At 36.3% G+C, this 24,605-nt stretch overlaps 3 protein-coding genes across 3 annotated transcripts; 2 read left to right on the top strand and 1 right to left on the bottom strand.

The window, feature by feature from the left end:
- Positions 1 to 1,169: 1,169 nt before the first annotated feature.
- On the top strand, positions 1,170 to 5,769 carry LOC126829908 (major facilitator superfamily domain-containing protein 6). Its single transcript, XM_050560074.2, has 4 exons — positions 1,170 to 1,246; positions 1,817 to 3,106; positions 3,768 to 3,920; positions 4,601 to 5,769. Exons 1-4 carry the CDS (start codon positions 1,189 to 1,191, stop codon positions 4,666 to 4,668), a joined length of 1,569 nt encoding a protein of 522 aa, XP_050416031.1. The 5' UTR covers positions 1,170 to 1,188; the 3' UTR covers positions 4,669 to 5,769.
- LOC126829909 (F-box/LRR-repeat protein 2) lies at positions 5,485 to 11,724 on the bottom strand. Its single transcript, XM_050560075.2, has 6 exons — positions 11,716 to 11,724; positions 10,634 to 10,805; positions 9,985 to 10,148; positions 9,439 to 9,525; positions 8,743 to 8,854; positions 5,485 to 7,470 (listed from the first exon to the last, which is right to left on the bottom strand). The coding sequence occupies exons 2-6, from the start codon at positions 10,799 to 10,801 to the stop codon at positions 7,372 to 7,374; spliced, it is 630 nt and encodes a 209-aa protein (XP_050416032.1). The 5' UTR covers positions 10,802 to 10,805; positions 11,716 to 11,724; the 3' UTR covers positions 5,485 to 7,371.
- A 5,531-nt stretch (positions 11,725 to 17,255) lies between these two features.
- On the top strand, positions 17,256 to 22,263 carry LOC126829503 (TRPM8 channel-associated factor homolog). The gene is made up of 2 exons (XM_050559417.2): positions 17,256 to 17,318; positions 18,780 to 22,263. Exon 2 carries the CDS (start codon positions 18,780 to 18,782, stop codon positions 21,669 to 21,671), a length of 2,892 nt encoding a protein of 963 aa, XP_050415374.1. The 5' UTR covers positions 17,256 to 17,318; the 3' UTR covers positions 21,672 to 22,263.
- Positions 22,264 to 24,605: the final 2,342 nt, after the last annotated feature.

The raw sequence follows: 24,605 nt of genomic DNA, 5'->3' as shown, positions 1-24,605 counted from the left end.
GATGATGATCATGTTGTATGTCGCCGGTGGCTTTAACGGGCCGCCACGCCATCACTGGAGTCTGGAATGGGCTGGTATAATAAACTTCATGAATTGCACTTTCGCCACTCTGTACAATGTGTCTCGTGGCCTTCCACCACGGGAGGAATCAACTAGCGCCCCCAGCAATAAAAATGGGACATTTTTCAATGAAAATATTCCTACATATTCAATATTTCTAACCGGTTAATCAAATGGTCAAAATTTTCTCAACTAGTCCCATTTTTTAACCAGTTGAATTATCTTGACTCTTGACGATACAATGATAATACGTTAATTAATAATATGAAGATATAATAATTTCACAGGTTGATGGTTGTAAATTGCTTGCAGGTCGGGGTTTTGGCCTAAATTAATCGATTTATGAGATATATTATTTGACAGAGATTATAATCAGATATGCCACCAAATCGCATATTTGGGGTTATAATCAGATATGCCACCAATCGCATATTTGGGGTTCATTTTTCAAAATTTTCCATGGGGAGAGCCCCCGCGGACAGTAAAAGGGGCCGCTCCTGACGACCGTTCTAAATCTATAATACTATCGAACGGATATACCAAGAGGATTATATCAAATGGTGGAGATGTGGTCGCTATAAAGGTATATGTCCCTGAAATAGGCCTACACTGTGTCGTGGCCTCGTTATTGTTATTATTTTCAGGTGCGCGCCAGAAATCACCACATTGACACTGATTGTTCACCATAACCCAGCGATTTTTTAAAATTGCCTCCTCACCACGCGGAGTTTAGTAACTTCGCCCCTCGGCCCACTAGCATGCACGAGTACCCCCACCCCAATAAAATCCTGGCAAGGGGCCTGATTCACGAGACCCTTAAATAATGTTGACGGCAATACCCACTCAGAATGACAGCCTGGTGGTAAGATTGATGACGGGGAGGAGTTATAAAACGAAAGCAAGTGAGAAATCAAAAAAAATATTTTGACACGCTATACCTTATCAGAGACTATGGTACAATCCTAATAGGTGTACAAGATATATCAGATATTAAACTGTGTATATAAACTTGTATATGCTCAGTCAGGTATATGTTAGGTAAGGCGATGATAAGACTTTAACACTGACATTAAATATGTACCTTGTATTGTTGTTGTCGTTGGTCGAGTTTTTGTTTAGGATACAACCATGAAGATCAACACCAAGCTCATTTCTCTTAAAGCTTTCTTCTTTTGTAATTATGCAGGTACGTTCTTTTGTAATTATGCAGGTCTGACGTACGTTCTTTTGTAATTATGCAGGTACGTTCTTTTGTAATTATGCAGGTATGTTCTTTTGTAATTATAATTATGCAGGTATGTTCTTTTGTAATTATGCAGGTATGTTCTTTTGATATTTTTGTGCAGCATCTCTATACAATGTGTTTTAACCATGCTCTGTCTCCTAAAGAAAAGTTCTCCTTGTCACTGGTGCAGGAAGGAGGGCCTGACAAGGACAACTGTCTAGTCGTTTGGATGGGACGAAAAACCGACTCCCCGTGTACACATCGGCGTGCACATAAAAGATCCCTTTGCAGTTGGAATGCGATATAATAGTAGGCCATTATAATGCCGCTGCCCAGGCAAAATTTCCCATATAGCACGCTGTATGGCGTATGCCCGTCTTCATTAGCCCAGTCGGATCAGAAAAGTAGGACGTTAAACCCCATTTCATTTCATTTACTAAAGAAAAGACAAACAGACTTCGCCCATGTTATAACCAACACAGACATTTATTCCTTTGAAGACTAACAGGCAGGAGTCTTTATATATTTCAGCGGCTGGTGCTCTGCTTCCGTTTCTTACAGTTCATCTGAAGAAACTTGGTATTAACTCTACTGAAGCTGGTATAATCTCAGGTTTAACACAATTACTCTCTATATTTATACGACCAGCATCAGGAGCATTTGCTGATAAACAAAATAAACATAAAACCATATTACTGCTCATGCTTGTTTTATATGGAACCTCTTATTTCACTCTTATGCTGGTTCCACATCGTCACGATTTTACCACAAATCAATCAATTTTCACCTTTCGTAATCTTTCCCAAAATGTGACCGTTTTCTTGCCTAGTGCGAATGCTTCGTTTTCATGTGATGCTATCGATGACCAATCCTACACAAATCAAATAAAAAACATGTGCGGCCAAGTTATCCGAATAGAACCAGATTCAGGTGCCAACTGTAGCCTACCTGCTTGTAGTGAACTGTGTTGCCAGTCGGATGAACCATCAGAGATTAGTGATTTTGAGTTCAACCCATTTCAAAATGGTACCCTTAACTGCACTGTGCCTTATGATAAATCTGAAGTGGAAGAATGGAGATTTGACACAACGTTTATATTATCCTTCTTATTAGTGTTGATAGCACGGATTACTTATTCCTGCTTACAGAGTCTTCTCGATACCATAACCTATTTCATGCTGGGGACTAATCGTCTACTCTACAGTCGTCAGAGGTTATGGGGAACCGCTGGTACGGCTATTTCAGCTTCTTGTGTGATTTTCGTTATTGATACGTATTATGATGGCGTCTTTTACTTGTTTGGTGGATTTTGTTTATTAGCATTCTTCGTTGGATTAACGTTGGATGTTCAGGCCGAGAAAAGGGAGAATGTAAAATTGGTAGATATTTTAAAACAACAAATAGTTCTTCCTCATATCCGCTGGTTTTTGATTAAGATTCTTTTTTATGGAATGTTTTTGGGAGCAACAATCAATTTTTTGTTCTGGTTTTTCAAAGACATAGGCGTCAGTGGTTCATTTTTGGGAATCATTACTCTAGTTCACTGTGTATCGTCATTAGTTGTGTTACAGATAGCACCAAAGCTGCTGAAAACCTTTGGGCAGGATATGTGTATGCACGCTGCCATATGTGTCTATAGTATTCGTTTCGTTGGACATTCGTTTATCCCCAATCAGTGGATGATAATTCCTCTAGAACTTTTACGTGGAATATCGTATGCTCTATTTTGGGCAGCGGCCTCATCTAAAGTCAGTCTTCTAGCACCACCAGGTAGTCAAGGGACGTTTCAAGGATTAGCTGGTGCTGTCTACAATGATCTTGGTAGGTAATGAATTTTCAGATTTTACCTTCACAGTTTATTGCCGCTTCAGGATATATTCGAACCCGGGACAAATATCAGGGAATTCTTTAGAAGAGTAATTTGTGGGGCGAATGCAGAAAACAAAAAAGCGGTGGGACAGTACCGATAATATCGTTAAGTAAAAATCACACGCTTTTGGTACTACTGGAGAAGGAAAGTAGATAATTTGGCAGACATCACACATATGTACGCCAACTTGTAGAAATTCAAACATTTTCTTGCACCCGGGGCCAGGGGTAGACAACCCTGCCGACCAAACTATGTCCCAGTGCTTCACATTCATTAAAAAAATTCCCCGACATATGCTCCTAGCTGCATGACATATTTTAACTTTAGCTAAGTTACTTTAGTTTAAAAAATGCATTGCGCAAGGCCTTTCTAAGGCTAGTTTCCCACTATCACGAATCGCCCTACGAAATAAATCGTGGTTTTAATCGTGGAGTAATCGTGGTGATCTTATTAGGTCTTATCATTTAGCAATCTTGTTGATCGTATCGAAACGTATCCGAACGTATCTGCACGTACCAGATCGTGTACTCTAGCATTAGCGTTTTATCATAGATTGTGTCGTAGTAGACATCACAGTCCAAGATCAATATTTTATTATTTTTTGTTATCTAGGTCGTGGATTAGGATCTATCATGACAGGATTTTTATTTCAACAATTTAGTGCAAGATGGACATTCAGAGCGTATGCTGTATTATGTGTTATTCTACTAGTAATATCATGTTTCTTTGATCGCCGCTGGAAAACGCCAATCAAATCGCAAAAAGGTAAGAACGTCAGTGTCTGTGATTCTCCTAAAATGGTGAACGGCGAACGAAAAAAAAAATAAATAAAACAAATAGGGATAATCCTTTATTTCCTGCGTATTTTTTTTTTATTCTGCTGTAAAAATTAGAACTTCCAGAAACGAAGAAATGCCATGATGTGCTGATAATACGAGAAGGCGTATATTTTAAATACCATTTAAAGACATTTCTTATTGATAATTGGTTGCCTGCATATTGCATGGTACAGTATATATTTTAAATGTTATTTAAAGACATGTCTTCTATTCGCTTATCTGTGTTGATTATTGTACACTGATGAAATAATAATAGTTCTAATTTTTACAGCAGAATAAAAAATACGCGGGAAATAAAGGAATCCCGATCATCAAGTCGCATTATCCCTATTTTATTGATGTTAACCATTCTCCGGTTTAGGAGAATTACAGACACCGATAAGACCACTTGTACGAAAGTAAACAACGTGTAAAGTATATGCACTTCTTAAGAAATCCGCAGACATGTTAGACAAAATTTGGGTTTGTTTTCAAGTTGAGACGTAGTTCCTTTCTACCGCTCTACCACCACCCACCAGATGGCTTTATAGTGTTTTCTAGATCATAACTTACAATGAATGTTATCTTTCGACTTATTAAACCTCATTATGCTACATTTATTTACAGATACCCAAATCAAGATGAATCAAGATACAAGTGAACATTTACTCACAGAAAAGTCTGTAGATGTTTGATGTATAGCCTTAACAGTGAATCCAACATACACTTGTCTGCGATATCACCTAGGTGGAAGCGGACGTTAAATAAAGCTATTTCACACACACTCCAACACGCACATTTAACCGACAGAAGTAGGGGAATTAATGATGTCGGGACTGGATTAGAAAATTATTGTGAAGATATATACATAGTTTTAATATCAACCAATTAAATATCCACAGATGGCATTGATGTTTGAATTTATATATGGGAGACTGATATAAAGATAGTTTATTTAATGTTTTATGAAAATCAGTCAATCTGAAGCACTGTTATCAAATGTTGATCTTAGTCCGTTAGTAACTATGATAACGGAGAGAGAGAAATGGGATTTAATGACCACTCGACACAAACTAGATCATTTTGGGACTAATATGGTTCAATTTTATTTCAATAATTTGCTTGCTCGTAGGGGTCTTTAGCAGTGGGAGGACCTGGAGAAAACCAACGAGGTTGGACAGGTGACCCTACTCCTTGTCACATACAACCGGGGAATCGAAACCACGCCAGTTGACTCAATGACTCCTTATGATGCAACGCGCATGCGCTAACCATTCGGCCATACAACTCCCGCTATGATAATGAAAGATACATTTGAACAATTCAGTTTTGATCAAAATCAGTTTATTAGAAGGAAATTTATTGTGTTTCCCACAATTAACCAATCAAATTGCAATAGGCCAGATGAGGATGCTTTTCAAGCTTTGGTAAATGTCTGTAAAATGCTCTTATACCCCCACTATTAATTTGTAAAAAATGCAAAAACAATGGCTATTTTTCTTTTCATTTTATTAGCAACATTATAAAAGTTAACAAAATAATTATGCATACTTGGAACATCCTAAAACAAGTCATCAGAACAGTGACAAATGACAATCAAAACCGAAAAAAACAAAACAAAAACAAAAAATTCTTGTAACAGATCATGGAGGTTTAACTACAATCTTTGAAGTTGTACCTTTGAGTCCTTTTTGTCACTGCAAAAGATAACTCCCACAATTGCATAATGCAAAAAGCATCATTGATTAGAAATGTTCATAATGCTGACCAATTTAGTTTAGAATTCAGAAGACAATAGTAAGTTAAATGCCTATAATATTATATTAAAGCAGGGAGTACGTCTTTCTATAGTATATTTGTGAAATCATTATAGTATATGAGTGAAGTAGATTGAACAATTAAATGGAATTAAAAGTCTCAAAATATTATGTTATAATGTTGACTAGAGTGTAATTACAACAAAATACTTATACATACATATGTTCACAGGTGCGCATCCAGGTATTTTCGCAGTAGGGCTTTGCAGGGTCCTGTTAAGTTGATAATGCATGATGCCAACGTCTCAGAATTATATAGGCATACATACACACGCTGAGCTTTATTAAAGAGAGAAATCAAACACCCTGTTTGAGGTCAATTTTCATAATGAATTAATAGGATCACATGGTGATTCAATTTCATTGATGCAAAGAATTAATTGTGATACCACACATGTCTATATCATTATTTTGCACTTTGAATGCCCATCCCATACCACCATCTTATGATAAAGGATAAAGCACAGGACCATTGACAATACCTTTATGTAGCTGAGCAAGAGGGTGTATGAACCCCCCACCCCTCCCCTCTCCTCTCTGTATCTGCCCTTGGTTCTCACATCTATTCTTCTTCTCTAGTATTTAGCTTTAGTATTTAGTTCAAGACTTATACAGAATACGATATGCTATGACCATGTTCATAATACGATAAACTATCACTATGTTGATATCAAATAACAATTGCTATTTATTATTTAGATGGGTTTATTAAGGACAATCTCCTTCTATATATCTGATAACCTACTAGTACTCTCTTCTGTTTTATAGTATATAAAATATTTAAACTTCAACATTTTCACATAATTAGAAATCAAAAATATAGACAGGGCATATCAGCCCCCCTCCCCCCAATATGTCCATCAATAGTTAAGTCAATCAATGTTAACATATCCTACATCCCACTGAGCAAGTTTTAAATAATCACATTATGTATCATGTTCACCAACTTAAAGTGTCCAAATGTGAACTGAATCTCCATAAAATCTTGTTATTTACAATCAAAATCTTCTTAATTTCAATTCAACCAATGCATTTGAAATTTACAATCAAATTGAATAGGATTTTTTTTTTATGTCCTTACGAAGTTTTAAAATGTACGATGAAGAACTGTTTAATATCTCTTACATTCACAACATTTCATAAATTTCAACGTAAATTGGGAGATGATTTCAAAACTTACAATAATAATTTTCTGAATTTCGATTGGGTTCCTCCTGAACAATCCTATTAAGTTTGAAAAAATTCTTACGAGAACTTTAAAAGTAAAAATTACTAACTTTGCTGTATACAGTAAATTGTGACCAGCTTCAACATTTACGACTAGAAAATTCAGTTTGATGGAATTTTAAATGATGGCATCATCACCATCTATGAATGGAAAATGTAGGTGTTCATATGGAAATAAGGCACCTGTCACAGACAATGTCAGGCACAGATTCAGGCTTTGTCAGGCATTTTATCCAGTACAGATTTGTCTTTTTTATTGATATTATTAATACATGTCCGGCGCTAAGTTGAAAATGTCAGGTATTATTTCATTAGTGCCTGACATTTTGTCAGGTACATCTAAAACCGTTATTTCTAGAAATCTAAAGAATTAGTACACTTTTCTCCTCTATAGTTCACTATAACAATATCTGGTTTTCTTACAACTAAATTAACCAAATCTTCATCATTTATCTGGAAATAGAAAATATTTTTATTTAATGCATTATTACAATAGTTTTATATAGTAACAAAGAACATGTTTTTTATACATATTGGTTAAAATCTATAATCTATTTGAAGCCAATAGGTAATTAAGTCAATATGGAAATATTTTAACGTAAAACATCACAATTCAGACGTTAAAATAACGTAATTATAACAGTAACATTTTACAAAAGTAAAAAAGGGTTGGTGTGCCCAAATTTAGATTTGTCCTTGATGGTGGTTAATATATTTATTTAGGTACAGGTTGGTATCAAATTGTTAAATTATGTGACAGTCAAGATTTGGAATGGGTTTTAACGTCCTACTTTTCTGCTCCGACTGGGCTAATGAAGACAGACATAGGCCTTACAGTGTGCTATGAGGAAAATTTTGCCCCGACAGCTGCACTACAGCCTACTCTTATATCGAATTCCAACTGCCAAGGGACCTTTTACGTGTGTGCCAATGTGTACACAGGGCCTTGGTTTTCCATCCCATCCAAACAACTAGACAGCTGTCCTTGTCAGGCCCACCGTCTTGCACCACTGACAAGGGGAACCACACTTTTGTGGACCTAGGTGAAAAAATTGTACATTAAATTAACTGAACGAGTAGACCTGACATTATTCGGTTATGTGTCTTTGTTGAGTAAGTAGCTTCTTTCAACAAGATCAGCTCTGGACCTGTTTGATTCTATCGTATCTCTTGGGTCGAGAGAATAAATGTTTTTAGCCAAAAGAATATCTTTACCAATATTGGACATTAAACTAAATCGAAAAAAAATAACATAAAAGTAACATATCTGGGAAGTACATGGAAATATTTTAATTTCTCAGTAACTATACAAACGGTTCCATTTCCGCCATTTAATAAAGTGTATTGAATAGTCATGAGCAGAATTATATTCTGAGAAAAAAACCAAACCAAGGTCCTGACTTTTGGTTAAAATATTTCTCCTACCATTACTTTATATTGGTTATGTACACATATACATCGCTATTTTATGAACCATTCGATTCTCCCAATATAAATTCTTACTGGATGTAATTGGCTTTCGTAGTAGAACTATACTACAGTGACTGGTATGTAGTAGAACTATACTACAGTGACTGGTATGTAGTAGAACTATACTACAGTGACTGGTATGTAGTAGAACTATACTACAGTGACTGGTATGAAGAAAGATCTACAAAACCATATATTTAAGGAAGAAATTTAATCAATGATTCAAATCAACAAGAAAAGATATACTTCACTTACAAAAGAACACTTTTCAAAATCACAGAATGTTAATCTTGGCATTTCTTCTGGAATTCGATGTAAACAATCACCATTGATATCTATTCCAATTAATAGTAAATCTTTTAGATTTCTGAAAGTAAATATATATCGACAGCGTCAATAAGTTTCAGATTTAAAGGTTAAAAAATGTGTTAAGGAGCAAAGTTTCGATGTACAATAAGATCCTCGATAAAAATTCATTTACTCCGATAATTCTTAAAAGCTATTCATGATCAAAGGCAAAATGACTGTTTATGTTCCAAAGGAATAGCCAACATGGTTTCCCCTTGTCAGTTCTGCTCCGACTGGGCTAATAAAGAAGGGCATACGCAATGCAGTGTGATATGAGGGAAATTTTGCCCGGACAGTGGAACTATCTCCTACTCTTATATCAAATTCCAACTGCCAAGACATCTTTTATGTGCATGCCAATGTGTACACAGGACCTCGGTTTTTCATCCCATCCAAATGACTAGAAAACTGTCCTTGTCAGGCCCTCCGTCCTGCATCACTGACAAGGGGAAACCAAGTCGGTAAATCCTGATGAACTTTCTCGGCCAATGTAGGGATCAAACACGTGACCTCCAGGCTAGCGAGCCAGCGTCTTACCTACTTAGCCACCGTGGCTTCCCAGGTTATAGAAATGACCTGTTAAATGTTTACTATACTACGTACCGGCAATGATCAACTATAGATATTAAACCAGTCTCTGATATCAGCCAACACCACGATAAATTTAAATATTCTAAATTTGGTCCACAACTGAAATAAAACGTAATATTTATCATTATTTATAATTCTGTACACATTTTTTGGCGGTTTGCAAAAATTTTAATTAATGGAGAATCTTTTATTCAATCTGATTAAAACACAGATCCTATTTGTTTCGTTGTTTATAGTTCAAAATTTCGTTTTCCTTGTCTTTACTACACTAGGATCTGGAAGAGTTGTTATATAACCCACGAAATGGATGATGTGAGGGATTAGCCAATAAAACTGTCTGTTACGGCGAATCTTGAAAACAGCCAAATTCTGACTGGGATTAGTGAGCCAAATGGTGGTTCATTGCATTCGTGATGAAAATACAGCTGGTATCATTCAGTTTCAATCGATTGTTTTATCCGTAATGACTGACTGTATAAGTTAAAACATCAGCCCTTTATATACATGGTACTTGAGCTCTTTGTTTTATTTTTAGATTTTCATGTGATATTTACTTACTTTTGACAGAGAGCTAAAACCACTTTATCAGATATATTACAACATTCAGAGAGATCTAAGTTTCTTAACCGCTTTAAATTAGGATTTTGAAGAAATGACAGGAATGCTTCTTTGGAAAACTCTGGTCCTTTTCTAAGTTTGAGAACTCTAAGTTGCTCTAAATTCTGAAAGGAATTAACGAAACAAGGCATTAAGGGAGATTAGATAAAGACCTGACAGTAACGTAACATAAAGAGAATATGCTGAAAATGTCAGTCAAATTGATCCGAGATATTAGCGATTGAATTTTAGGAGTAGCCTTGATCATCATTACGGTACGATAATAAACAGTCTTGATTATTCATTTTGACGTTAAATCATCCATCACAAAATCCAGTAAATATTGCAGATTAGCGATGACATCTAGAGTTGATTATGGTCTTGATAAGTTAATTAATGTCTAATTAATAATTTTGATAACATTTCAGGCCTAAAGAAAGACCTGCAATAGACAGATTTAGCTCTTACATAATGTATGTTTAATAATTAGAGAATAATTGAGCTGCTGGGATGACATTTTGAAATTTGAATATGAATCCTGCAATTTATTTTTTTTGAGTTTCCACGGCAACCATTCAGGTTTAGAAAGACAGTTTTATGTAAAACTTACCTGTAGATATTGTAATGATAAGTCTGTTAATAGTTCACAAAAGGAGATCTGTAATGTTTTGAGCTTTGTACATTTAGCCACCAGGTAAATTGTATTATCAGTCAGTTCTTCACCATCTAATATTAATTCTTGTAAAGATGTGTAATGTACATTTAACAAGGTTTCCATTCCACTGTAATACAAAAACAATAATCCTACTTATAAACCTATGATGGTCAATCTCTTTAATCTCTGGAGTATATTCGGGCACAGTACAAATTAACATAACAGTTTAAGCTTACTGATATTAAAATTAAAGGGAAATTGTCCTCCTCATCTTGCAGAACATTCAGATAAAAATGACCAATTACATATTAGGATCTTGTGAGAAATATTAATTTTAATCCATACTTCTTGAAACAACTTTTTTTAAATGAAATCTTGTTAGCTCCTTTATTGGCAATACTTCCAATCATCTTTGAAATATGAAGGAGTTGTTTAACTCATTCAAAGAATTTGTCATTCTATCCTATTGAAAGAATACATGTACCACCAGTTACCTGTATTCTCCTTTGTTACAACATAATTATTGTTTACCTTAAAATGGCTTGGTTTACTTAATTGCTGGTTAGCAACCATATTTCTTCTCTCTTGTGGTGTTAGTAAACGGGTTTAAAATAGGTTTAGAAATATGTCATCTACAATCTGATTTAAACACAGATCCTATTTCGTTTAAAACGTCGTTTTACTTGTCTCTACTACACTGGGATCTGGAAGAGTTGTTATACATGTATAACCTGAGTTCTGGATGATGTGAGGGATTAGCCAATGAAACGGTCTGTTGCGGTGAGTTCTTGCCGTGCTATGCATGGAACTGTGGGTATCCTACTAGAAACATCAACGTTGACTGGTTAATCAAATATCTGATGTTATAGGATCAAAAGATGCTCGTATCACCCCTGATGCAACCTTCCACTACAACTGGCCAGATCTTCATGTAATGTAGGTCATCGAGAGTATAAGGAAAAAAACGAAACGAATTATAGATCTGTATTTTAATAAGATTGTATCATCTATAAATATGTGATCTATATAATACTTACCAGTCAGAAATATATAATACTTACCAGTCAGAAATATATAATACTTACCAGTCAGAAATATATAATACTTACCAGTCAGAAATATATAATACTTCATTAATATCTAACGATCTTATCATATTGATATGTTTACTTATATACATCAACTTTTCGTCAGGTAAATAACAATGACTAAAGTTTAAATTTTTTAGCTGTTGGGCTCGGCACAGTAATTGCACAAACTTGTCATCGATATCACAAGCACTGCCTTCTAGACTTATTGTTTCTAATTTAGAACAGTTTGATACAACAGTATTCAATATTTCAAGACTAACACAACAGAAACTAAGATCTATTTCCACTAAACTAGGTAAAGATTGGGTTAATATCAACAGCCGTTCATCTAAAATGAATTCTGGTATATTTGCAAGTCCTAATAGCCTTTGAACTCCAGGGATCTTTTTTAAAAACTTGCATAGATAGGAGGAGGAGCATTCGGTAAAAAGCTCCATGTCAAATGATGTCCACAATGACTGATCAAAAGCTAATTTAAACCAGCATTTACATGTTTGGCTCACACAAATAAGATCACCCTGGTCCAGATAGGAAAATATTTTAATGGACATTTCTACAGGTAAAAGAAGAACTGCTGCTGATGGTTCATCACCAGCTGATGTTTTGGATGATTCCAAAGCTGTTTCGCATATTGTTCTACATTCTTCAACACCTGATGTTTTGGACTGTTCCATATTTGTTTCATGTATTGTTACACACTTATCATTATCTGATATATTGGATAATGATAAATTTGTTTCGCATATTGTTCCACATTCCTCAACATTCAATGTTTTGGACTGTTCCACATTTGTTTCGTATATTGTTCCACATTCCTCAACATTCAATGTTTTGGACTGTTCCACATTAGTTTTGCATACTGTTCCACATTCCTCAACATTCAATGTTTTGGACTGTTCCACATTTGTTTCGCATATTGTTCCACATTTTTCATTAACTGATGTTTTGGACTGTTCCATATTTGTTTCACATATTGTTCCACATTCTTCAACACCTGATGTTTTGGACTGTTCCACGTTAGTTTCGCATATTGTTCCACACTCCTCAACATTCAATGTTTTGAACTGTTCCACATTCATTTCGCATATTGTTCCACATTTTTCATTAACTGATGTTTTGAACTGTTCCATATTTGTTTCACATATTGTTCCACATTCTTCAACACCTGATGTTTTGGACTGTTCCATATTTGTTTCATATGTTCATTATCTGATATATTGGACAATTCTAAATTTGTTTTGGATATTGTTCCACATTCCTCAACATCCGATGTTATGGAGAATTCCAGATTTGTTTTACGTATTGTTCCATATTCCTCAACATCTGATGTTTTGGACTGTTTCATGTTTGTTTCACTTCTTGTTCCATATTTATCAATATCGGAATCTAATGTTTTGTAAAGTTCTATAACCTTATTTGTTTTATGTGTTGTTTCACAGTCAGTTGTTTTGTATTTTTTCCCATTTATTTTAAACTTCAGTCACATCCAATTGATCCAGGAAACTGTGCAATCTTTTCTTTTATTTTGTTCATTATGTCTACTAAAAAATAACATTATTTAATTAGAATTTGTCAAAAATCAACAATACCATTTCTTTCTAAGTTAGATATATTTTGTCAATTTTCTGATTTACTGTCACAGGGTTCCCGCGGCTTCGTCAAACATTTTTTCCAGGATATTCAAAGATAAATATACGTCAAATTTAAGGATTTTCAAGGACATTTTTTAGCCTAAAGTTACAATTTTTCATCTTAAAAATAACCAAAACATTACCAACTATCGTTATAATCTCATATTTAAAAGGAATTGAAGACATTTGAAACAAAATTAAGGATCTCAACTGAAATTCAAGGATATTTTCCTATTTCCGCGAAATTCAAGGATATTCAAGACCTTGAAAATGAAATTTTAAATTTAAGGATATTCAAGGATTTTCAAGGACCGCGGGAACCCTGTGTCAATTTAAACTGATTTGATACCAATATTACCACTGATATTCCACAAACAGTTGAATCTTTAAGTCAAATCAAACACTTTAATCTAATTTAACTCTTTTCCTTGTACATGTATGTCATGGTTTATAAATATTGATTCTTCGTATTTGTGCAATTCCTTTCTCGATTTACTATAGCCTACTAAATAATTAAACTAACCTTCCATGGCAATAATAAGTAAGTAAAAAACAAACTTATAAAAGTTTGGACAACAACAGAACATAAGATAAGTCATATCAAACTTAGAGAGACACAAATCAGGTCATTTCGGGACTAACATATGGTTCAATTTTATTTCAATAGTTTTCTAGCGCGTAGGTGGGAGGAAACCGGAGGAAACGCAGAAAACCCAAGAGGTTGGACAGACGACCCTACTCCTTGTCACATACAACTGTGGAATCGAAACCCTGCCAGTTGACTCAATGACAGACCTTATGATACAGCACGCCCGTGTTAACCATTCGGCCATCCACCCCCCATTTTATCTAGATGATTACAAATACCATAAAAATTACTTTTTCATTTGAGGGTCTAGCATCTAAAGCCTAGGACAGACAAGCATATTAATTTGCCTGATTGTGCCGATTGAAATTTGCCAGCCAATTTTGACGGCCGTTCACAAACAGACACACGTTGCGATCGTCTCGAGAGCGTATTCCAATTTGTAAGTATATAAGTAAATGACGCCACTAATATCTAACATGCTAGATATACGGGCAAAGACAGCACAGTACAGAACTATATATAGGCCTAGGTATCCCGAGATATGCAAACATAATCAAACATTTAGTACATCTTCTATGGTACATGTCCCTTAATTGTAGCCCGTGGCGTAACATGAATTATTGTCTTGGCATTGGCTCAGAAAATATTTGTTGACATTCATCATCATTCATTTATCATTATCATTCCCTCTCAGGCCTCTGGACTCTCTGGCCTAGTAATTCTAAGGTTTACAATTATTTACTTCTGCAATCATTTTAATAACGCAAAAAAAAAAAAACCAAATCGAATTAATAGACAAAACTTACATTATTTAAAATAATCTCCACTTTTGTTACACCGTATAGTTTCTAGTTAATTGTCTTTGAAATCTATATTATTAAAGACAACCGAAAGTAGAGAATATGATCAAGTTGATTACTAGCACGTGCTACATCACATGGTTGATCTAGGAACTTGGTATTTTGCCCCATTCGAACAACTAAACTGTTCCTTACCATACCCTTCGTTCTACACTACATGCATCGAGAAACCATGTTGGAAAATCCCGGGGTGAGCGACCATACTTTCTTACACACGAACAACAGATATAGAGTTCTGCATAACGAAGTGTTAATACAGTCTTGATTAAATATTTGAATTGAGGTCCGGACCGAAGGAGAATGGTTCAATAAGTAATACGCACAGCGAATTTATAAAATCAAGTCCAACAATTTGTCAGGTTTGATTACCCAGTACATTTTAAGATTTTCTGCTGAGGTCACAGAGCTACGGAAGCTTTATGGGGCAATATTATTTAGTATGTCGAAATTCAACTTAGTATCTTGAAATTTCAACATGCCATTTCAACTTGGTAGCTTAAAATTTCAACTCATTATATCTTGAAATTTCAAGTTACCGGTACTAAATTAAAAGCATAGCATAGTCCTTTAGAGTGGGCAGTTTAACATTGGCAGCGACATTATAGGCATACGATTAAAGGAGCTAAATCGCTAATAATTGGGACCTAGAAATTGACACAAGTGGATCGCAACGCATATAATAATGTAATATGAATGTATATAAACTGATTTACATTCAATTTTTTCCGTTTTTACTCTGATTTCAAATCAGTTATGTTCGGCGAAATACACCAGAAGTGTCAATCGAATGGCAATCTCTAGCGTCTGGTTATTCCAGTCTACATCGATAGTATTTATTGCACATGCTCTCCAGATAAGAATATGACATCATCGTTTGACATGACCTGTGTCTAGCCTTGTTCTTCGAGTCCCTTGTTACAAATGGCACTGAACCGCATTATGGTACACGATTCTTGCAAACGGTAAAGTGTTTATTTTGTCTTAAATATTGGCTATCAGAAGCCCACCAATGCTGATTTAAACTGACAAATAATTTGTGTTTATAATGTCGAAGACCTTAGATGGTACTATTGATACTGAGTTAGAGACTTAGCTACTTTAAATTATAGGCTAAGTAAACGTAAAAACAAAAGTAAATTGAAATTTCAATTAACACCTTGGCATAATACCTACTCACTTGAAATGCCAACTTATATAATTAATTAGTACCTAGGAATTTATAACCTTGAATGTCGTGATACTTTGTGCTTTCCGTGTGGATAAAGGGTGGATCAACGGACAAGGCCGACACCGCGAACAAATTACAACTTTAACTTTATATGAAAATACTGAATAATTGTTCGGCCCATTTGAAAACATTTCCGAAAACATCTTGAACGGGATAGAGGCTGTAATTTTCGACGGATACTTTTCAAATTTGATGGGAACCATTGGGGTCATGAGAGGATGAACCCTATCGATAATAAGCGTTCTGCAACCTTCCGTTACGGAGTCATACCTCCTTGTGAACACGATAGAGGCTATAGTTTTTATCAGATTCTGTCAAATTTGGTGTGAAACATTGGGGTCATGAGAGAATCAACAATATCGATATTCAGCGCTCTGCGACTTTCCGTTCCAGAGTTATGCCTTCTTTTCCCCCACAAAAAAACCCATGTGAATGCGATAAAGGCTATAGTTTTTAATGAATCTTTGGCTTGAAGCTTTGGGGTTATCGATCTCTTTCGATATTCATAATCCGCAGCCTTCCGTTCTTGAGTTTTCTCCCCTTCGGCTAAAACAGTGTGAATGTCGAGATTATAGGTTTTAACATATTTTCTTTTTCAAATTTGGTTGGAAGCAATGGGATCATAAGAGGATGTAGAGATTAGATTTCTTCAAGGATCCTTCTAGATCCTTATCAAATTTGCTCAGCATCTAATTTTCCTTCCCGATAAGCCGCAGGTGAGACAAGGTCGTTGTGTGGGCGTTTGAGGGCCTATACATGCTTTACGTGGCTATCTTTACTATTTGTATGATTAATGAAATGTATAAACCCTGTTTCGAAAGGAACGTACAATGATTTGAAAACGAAATACTTTCTTAAATAGCGTAAGTTTTTCACCTATATTTCTTCTTTTTTTTTTGGAAAAAAGTACCGGTATACCTAGAGAATTTTGAGAAGTATTTATTCTGCTTACGTTTAATGGAATTGAAAAGGTTTATTTAGTCTTGTGTGTACATGCCAGATGTGAAACGGGGTAGAACCGCACCACAAAACAATATACTAATTTTTGGATATGGCGGCCAGTCAGGACAGAGATTTATTCTCGAAATATGAAGTAGATGGATCTGTGTGAAGCATGCCCCACTTCTCTTAAAATATAGGTCTGGTTGAACGTGTATATTGTTTTCAGCTCATCATTGGTCGCATCTGTTGCCATTTAAGTATATTTTTAGTAACACACTAACCAGATCAACACGGCAAAAGTAAGTTAAATATTTTTTGTTCTATTTTTACAAGTTGTACGCCAAGTTAATAGAATTCCAATTAGATGTCAACCCTTTGTATTTTAAGACTTCGAAATCAGAACAGTGTGAGATAACGGTTTTGTCAAATTTGTGCAGTCTTCCACGATACGTCATAATGACGGAGCTATTAATTTATTTATAGATCAGGGATTGCAATAGAATGTATGGAGACCCAGACGTACAATAGAAAACCAATAAAATCCAAATATACTGAAACGCAACAAAAACGCGCCGTTGATTTAACAAGAAGTGCTGACGAGACAAAATGCAGCAGTGACAGTATGCTCCTCACGAGAAAACACAGGACAGAACAATCTAGGCGTCCCTGGATACACCACATATTTACATCAGGCGATTGATATAGCACTCGTACCTCCATCACAGGTGCCAACATTTGCATATCTTTGCATCTTCCAGATAAATGTTGGAGTTGTATTGACCCTATCGTTTTAAAAACCACTTTAATACGCTATTTCTGAACCATAAAATCATCGTGATTTTCAACACTCCCTTTCTGTCGAATTCAGATTATTGCATGCGTTTAACAGAATTGATCTACTAACTAATGCGTATGCGTTTACGCGTTGGTGAAAACGTACGTCATTAATTCTCACGCTTTATCGGCATGATCCGATGGTACATGTTGTATTTCATTCAGAATTGTATCTACCAAGCAAGATTTAATTTTAAAAGCATCCAATAATCAAGGTGATGCGTTTTCATTGCGTCTCAGTAAAAATATTATCAGGTCCCGAAAAACCGTAAGTATGTCCTGTTGGTCATATCTCGGGTAGCCTACCATATCACGGACAGACAATCTGTGTATGGTTATACGGTTAGCCATAAAGAAAAGGTGTATCAAAATACGTGGGTTAACATTGCCTGTTTACAAATCAACTTGCATCTGATGTAGGGCGTATCTACCCCATAGAAAGTAAGTTAGTACAATAGCCTGACAGTTTAGATCGCGTATTACAATCTGCGTATTATCAGGCGATTTTGTGTATAATATTGTTTTGTTAAGCAATGATTTGGTCCATATTTGTTAAGCAATCAATAGGTAGTACATCTGGTACAACTGAGTCATCATACTGAACAGTAAATATAAGGAAATATTCGATATGACTGAACAATAAATTATAACCTAGACTTACATGTATATCAACATTGTGATTGTCTAACGTAATTTAAGACCTGTCTTGGAGAAAAAAATTGTAAGTCTTTTACGCAGTCTACCGTTAAAACAGATAACATTTTGATTTATATAAACAATTTTACCGAATAATTCAATTCATTATTACGTTATTTAATGTTATCTTTGGTCGTGTTGTGGCAATTTTGGTTAGTTTTTAAAACGAACATATTATTATGGGTAAATCGTTGGTTCGTTTCTAACTTCATTTCCGGATTACATTTCAGATGGCGTCAAAGAGCTGGCAAGCAGAAATTTTGGCTGGAGTTAATCGGATCCCAAATACAGGCGCTGTACCCGGAGTTCTCACTGTATTGAAGGACAATGTTCGTTCCATACTACCAGGAAATCAAGTTTGGATGGCTGCTGCAGAATATGGGAAAGGTCGGGTTATGGTGCTGGCACATGAAGGTTACTTATCAGAGTTTCATTCATCAACTTACAACAACCATAACATCGCACAGCTGAATTATAATATGAAACAGTGGCTGACACGAGGAAATTTTGTATCAAATACCGAAATTGGAATTTTAGGATCTATCACAAGAGACATTTTGCCTCATTATAAAATACTTGTGTGGAGTGGTGCTAATGGAGTTAAAAACGTGACATCAGAGGATCTGCTTCATTTTGTTCAAAATGGGGGTTCAGTTGTTCATGCCATGTGTTCCTGGGGATGGCTTCAAGTCCATGCCGGTAAATCATTAAATGACATGCCCTTCAAATCCTTCTTAGATAAAATTGGGGTTAATTATCAAAATTCAGCAGTTCATATCCCAAAGGATGGGATCGACGTTAGTCATCTTGTTCCCAGCACTGTAACTTACAAGAAAGTATCCGATCCTTCAGCGTCATTACCATTACCACCCCACCCTATTTCTAATGATCAATGTGCAAACGGCTGGCGGTCTGAAATCTTGGCAGGTGTTGATAATATTCCCCATACAGGAGCGGTTCCAGGAAGTCTTCTGGTATACGGCGATCAAGCACGTCCTATTCTCTCGGGAAGTAAGAATATCGATGTCTGGATAGCTGCCAGTGAGGTGGGTGAAGGGAGGGTGCTTGTGCTGGCCCACGAAGGTTATCTGAAAGACTTTAACTCTCAAAACGCGAATAAAAACCTTCGAATACTTCACAACAATATGAAGCAATGGCTGACCAAAGGCAGGTTCAAAAATGGGTCCAACATTATATACTCAAACACTCCCGGAAAGACTTTAGATTCGGCATCAGGATCAATTCTTATTTGGTCAGGTCAGAGACATGTTTCATATACATCTGAGGAAGTTCTCAATTTTATCATTTCTGGCGGTGCGCTGATTCACGCGACATGCCCATGGGGTTGGAAACAAGTAAATGGGGGCATTTCATTTGATGAAATGCCAATGGCTGATATTCTGGATGTGGCTGGGATAGATTATACGGAAAAATATGTTCAAATTCCTGCACAAGGCTTAAATGTTTGTGACTGTTCTTCAACTGACTCATGTCATATTGGACTTGCTGTGGACGCCATTACCACAGATTTACGAAATTTGTCACATGTAGGAGAGGCGGTTGCATTAATAAATGAGATGTCAGAATCTAAACTGAAAAATTTCTCTGTAAAGCTTAACCCCCTCGTTCAGCTTATAGAATCGCCAACAGCAGAGGTGGTGCCATCAGAACACGCTCCAGTGAAGGGTACTTCTGGTAAAGCCATGATGGGTTTGTGTGAGGTACTTCACAAGACCGGCAAAATGAAAAGTAAGCTTCCTGGAATACATCTCTTTCCTGGGGATTTTACAGAATGCCCCAACAAATCTACGGTGCGACTGGAAGTTCAATCTTATCTGGCCGACGTTCACCCAACGGGCTATTACGCCAAAGCTGATGAGGAAATAGCAATTACAATCTTAAACAAAGATGCTACAAAGGAAGGTTGGAGACTACAGATTGGGGCCCATAGTGATTGTCTCTCGGGATCTGATCACCTTAAAAGATGGCCAAAAGTTGTGTGTTCACAAGCTCTGACAAATGAGGTTACTATTATGAAGTCTACTTTTGGAGGGTTAGTTTACTTGCTCAGTCCAAACGGGAGAAAAAATATCACAGTCCAACTAGATAACGTCATCGAAGCTCCACTGTATGATGTCAACATCCCTTCAACCGCTGAAAACTGGTCGGTTAGAAGGAACGCCCCTGGACTTTGGACCGACCTTTGTGGTGAGTTCCTTATAATCACACTTCCATCGAGCAGCATTAGAGATTTAAACAGCCCTGTTGAAGTTATGCAAACTTGGGATAGAGTTCTCAAGGCCCATTTTCATTTAAGGGGCAGTGATATACGAAAACATCGCAGACAGTGGTTGGTCACCGATGTCCAACCATCAGTAGGCTACATGCATTCAGGTTACCCAGTGGTCACCCAATTGGATGTAGCAGATCCATCACACGAATTTTATCTACTTAATAATGAATCTTTGTGTAACAAAGGATCCTGGGGTGTCTTTCATGAATTTGGTCATAACATGCAGCGAGGTGTTTGGACCTTTGCTGGAACAGGAGAAGTTACCGTCAACATTTTTACACTTCATGCCATGCAGATGATTGCCGGGCTGGAACCATGGATCCATTCCTGGTTACAGAATCAAATACCAGCCACGAAGACTTATTTGAACAGCAACGAGGATTACAGTAAGTGGAAGTCCAATCCTGGAATTGCTCTTTTCATATATGCCCAAATTGCGCACCATTTTGGTTGGCCCGTCTTCAAAGAGATCTTCCGAAAATACGAAAGCATGGATAACGGAATTTACCCCAACAAAGAACAGGACCAAATAGATCTTTGGTATATCCTTTTGTCAGATATTACAGGACATAATCTCTCGCCCCTGGTGGACTTCTGGAAAATACCTTTAAGTACCAATGCAAGACAAACTATGAATAAACATAAAGCTTTTCTACCCGATGATGAAGTTATTGGGTTTTCTAAAGAGAGAGAGATCAGCACATTGCAGCAGTACCGGGATTGTATTAGAATACCAACCCATCTTTTACAAGATACTTACAATCAACATGTTAATCCCCCTGTTATTCAAGATGCTCGTCTTCATGTCACCGTACTTAAATGTAGCTAAACAGTTTCTGGGGAAACTATAAAGTAGAATATGCAACGAGAACTGTGTAACTTAGTTAGATTTGATGATATTTCATTTAATCCTACGATCCAACTTCCATCATGCGATTTATCTTATTGAACTGTACAGACAAGTTATCTGTCAGTGGATGTATATTGTGCTAAAACCTAAAACTCGTTGTTGATGTCGTTCACTCTTAATTATAATGGTATTTTCTGTTTACTTTGTGACTTATATATTATGAAACGGTCAATCAATATGCCTGGCGAAACTTGTTTTCGCGGTTCTGTCTTCACCGGACCACACAATCTTTAATTTGTTTGTTGTATTTACTTCTTTCAAGGTTTATATTGTTTGTTATTCTAGTTTTTTCCTATTTAGTATCGTTATGATTGTTATTGGGCTGTATAACGGTATAGACAAATTTGTTAATCTACATGTATAACTTATAACTGTTTTTGCAGAATATTTTCTATATTTAATTTTTCTATTTATTCTATTGTTATTTTGAAAATATATCTCTGGTCTTTCAACAACGTATTATTATCTTTTATTGCATGCTTAATCATTCTGATTAAAACACAGATCCTACTTCGTTTCGTTTTTTATTGTTCAAAATTTCGTTTTACTTATCTTCACAACACTAGGATCTGGAAGAGTTGTTATATAATCCCTGTTCTGGTTAATGTGAGGGATTAGCCAATGGAACGGTTTGCTACGGCGAGTTCTTGGCTGGTGGTGCACAGAACTGTGGGTAAACCAATAGAAACGTCAACGCTGATTGATTAATCGATGTCTGTCATCATAGGGTCAAAAGTCGCTCTTATGACCCCTGACGCGACCTTCCACTACAGTCTGTTATATCTTCATGTAGTGTAGGCCATCGAAAGTATAAAAAACGAAACGAAATATAGATCTGTATTTTTATCAGATTACTGTTTGGTAATTATCAGTTACCAAGCTGTGGCATACTTGAATGTTTTGACAGTAAACTATCTCGCGTGGTTAGCGCTTCGCAGGAGAATGTTAGACAGTACAAATTGCGCACCATTTTTGATGGTCTGTTTCAAGAGATCTTACGAAAGTAAAAAACACATGGATAAAAAAAAGTTACCCAGCTTTTCGTTCCAACTGGGTGGTAAACTGCCCTGCTGCCAAAGCCACACTGTGTCTGAGTTGTAAACCATCGATTTAGGAGGCATCCTTAAACTCGTTGATTTTATTTCCAAATACTTGTGCTCTTCAAAAGTAAAACTTATTTTTCTACAGGGAGCCGGGGTGGCCCAATGTGTAAAGCATTGACTCGATAGCCAGGATCTCTCTTTCGGTGTGGCTTCCACTTGTCAGTCGTGTTGAACAGATGGTTTGATAAGGAACAGCATCTAGTCGTTTGGATGGGACGAAAAACCGAGGTCCCGTGTAACAGAACCGTTGACAGCTGGAATGCGATATAGGTGTAGGACGTAGCGTCGCTGCCAGGGCAAAATTTGCATCATAGTAAACTGCACGGCCTGTCTTCATCAACCCGATTGGTACAGAACAGAAGGACGTTAAACCCCATTCCATTCCATATATTTATGGAGAACAAAACAATCATCTTCTTTTGCAAATGTTTCAAAATATTGCCTTTCTGTTGGTGGTATTGGTTTTGTTTTAATTTTAATTTTAATTGATATCCAATTACAAGATATCAATTCAGTTCACTGACAATTACATAATAATAATTCAATCGGCGGAGAACATGTCCTCTAAGGCTAGGTACCGAGGAGAGAGAGAGCGAGGGGGGGGGGGTTATGTCTTGTACCGAGGAGAGAGAGAGCGAGAGGGCGGGGGGGCATGTCTTTTTTTTCTTTAACTAATAATTACATTTTAATTTTCCAAATGAGCGTCTCAAACCTGTTTTGTTTAACTTGACATCCCCCAAGTGTATATAAAATTGACAATTGAATATATCGATAAGGATAAAACAATAATAATTGTGTACAACTAAAAGGGAAGCAATCCAACGAAATAAGTGTTCTGGAAATTGGAGTTCTCTCCCTTTGGTTGCATTGTCGCTCCAGGCGAAAGACGTTTTCCCTTAGATATAATTTTGCTTTTATTTTTTCCAGTTTAATGTAAATGAAATGAAATGGGGTTTAACGTCCCACTGTTCTGCTCCGACTGGGCTAATGAAAACGGGCATACGCCATACAGTGTGTTATGAGGGAAATTTTGCCCGGGCAGCGACGCTCCCTACTCATATATCGAATTCCAACTGCCAAGGGATCTTTTATTTGCACGCCGCCAATGTATACACGGAACCTCGTATTTTTCCGACCTATCCGGACGACTAGACAGCTATCCTTGTCAGGCCCTCCATCCTGCACCACTGACAAGAGGAAACCACGCCAGAAAATCCCGATGAACTTTCGCTTCGGATCGCCAAAATGTTATTGTATCGGTTCCTAATTTTTGGCCACTGACCATTCCTGTCGTCATTTGATTTACACGGTTCTACATTATTTATATACCTTACCTGTAATAACAGGTGTTATATACACCTCAATATTATTCATCAACAATACATCACGCAACACCGAGATCGATCTTTAATTGATTTTTTAAAGTTAGACATCCTTTTATTTTTATTGTCCCTGCATATGCCGTGTTCACAACACGTGTTGCACAACATCCAATTTAACACCTTGTTGGATCCCTTTGTCACATGAATGACTCATAAACAGGGTTGATAAAACTAGTTTTAACCTGGTTCAACAGTTATGTTTTATTAATAGAATAAGATAAATTAATGCCGCACTTTGAAGTTTCCAATCTTCTGTAACTACCCCAGTATAATCAATGCCAAAACCGTTAGTCAAATCATGGACCTTATAATACATTATAATACATTATAGGGTCCATGGCCAAACCATTTGATGAAAATATACTACA

Source organism: Patella vulgata, chromosome 8 (assembly GCF_932274485.2).
Source record: "Patella vulgata chromosome 8, xgPatVulg1.2, whole genome shotgun sequence".
Taxonomy (NCBI): Eukaryota; Metazoa; Mollusca; class Gastropoda; family Patellidae; genus Patella; species Patella vulgata.
This window is presented reverse-complemented; position numbering and strand designations above follow the sequence as displayed.

Bases quoted from the DNA above. Each gene is read 5' to 3' on its own strand.
- LOC126829908 (XM_050560074.2), top strand. From the start codon at position 1,189: ATGAAGATCAACACCAAGCTCATTTCTCTTAAAGCTTTCTTCTTTTGT. The intron at 1,247-1,816 runs GTACGTTCTTTT...TATATATTTCAG, and splicing joins CTTCTTTTGTAATTATGCAG to CGGCTGGTGCTCTGCTTCCG. The intron at 3,921-4,600 runs GTAAGAACGTCA...ATTTATTTACAG, and splicing joins GCCAATCAAATCGCAAAAAG to ATACCCAAATCAAGATGAAT.
- LOC126829503 (XM_050559417.2), top strand. From the start codon at position 18,780: ATGGCGTCAAAGAGCTGGCAAGCAGAAATTTTGGCTGGAGTTAATCGG.
- LOC126829909 (XM_050560075.2), bottom strand. From the start codon at position 10,801: ATGGAAACCTTGTTAAATGTACATTACACATCTTTACAAGAATTAATA. The intron at 10,149-10,633 runs GTAAGTTTTACA...AATTCCTTTCAG, and splicing joins TATCATTACAATATCTACAG to AATTTAGAGCAACTTAGAGT. The intron at 9,526-9,984 runs GTAAGTAAATAT...GTTTTATTTCAG, and splicing joins GTTTTAGCTCTCTGTCAAAA to TTGTGGACCAAATTTAGAAT.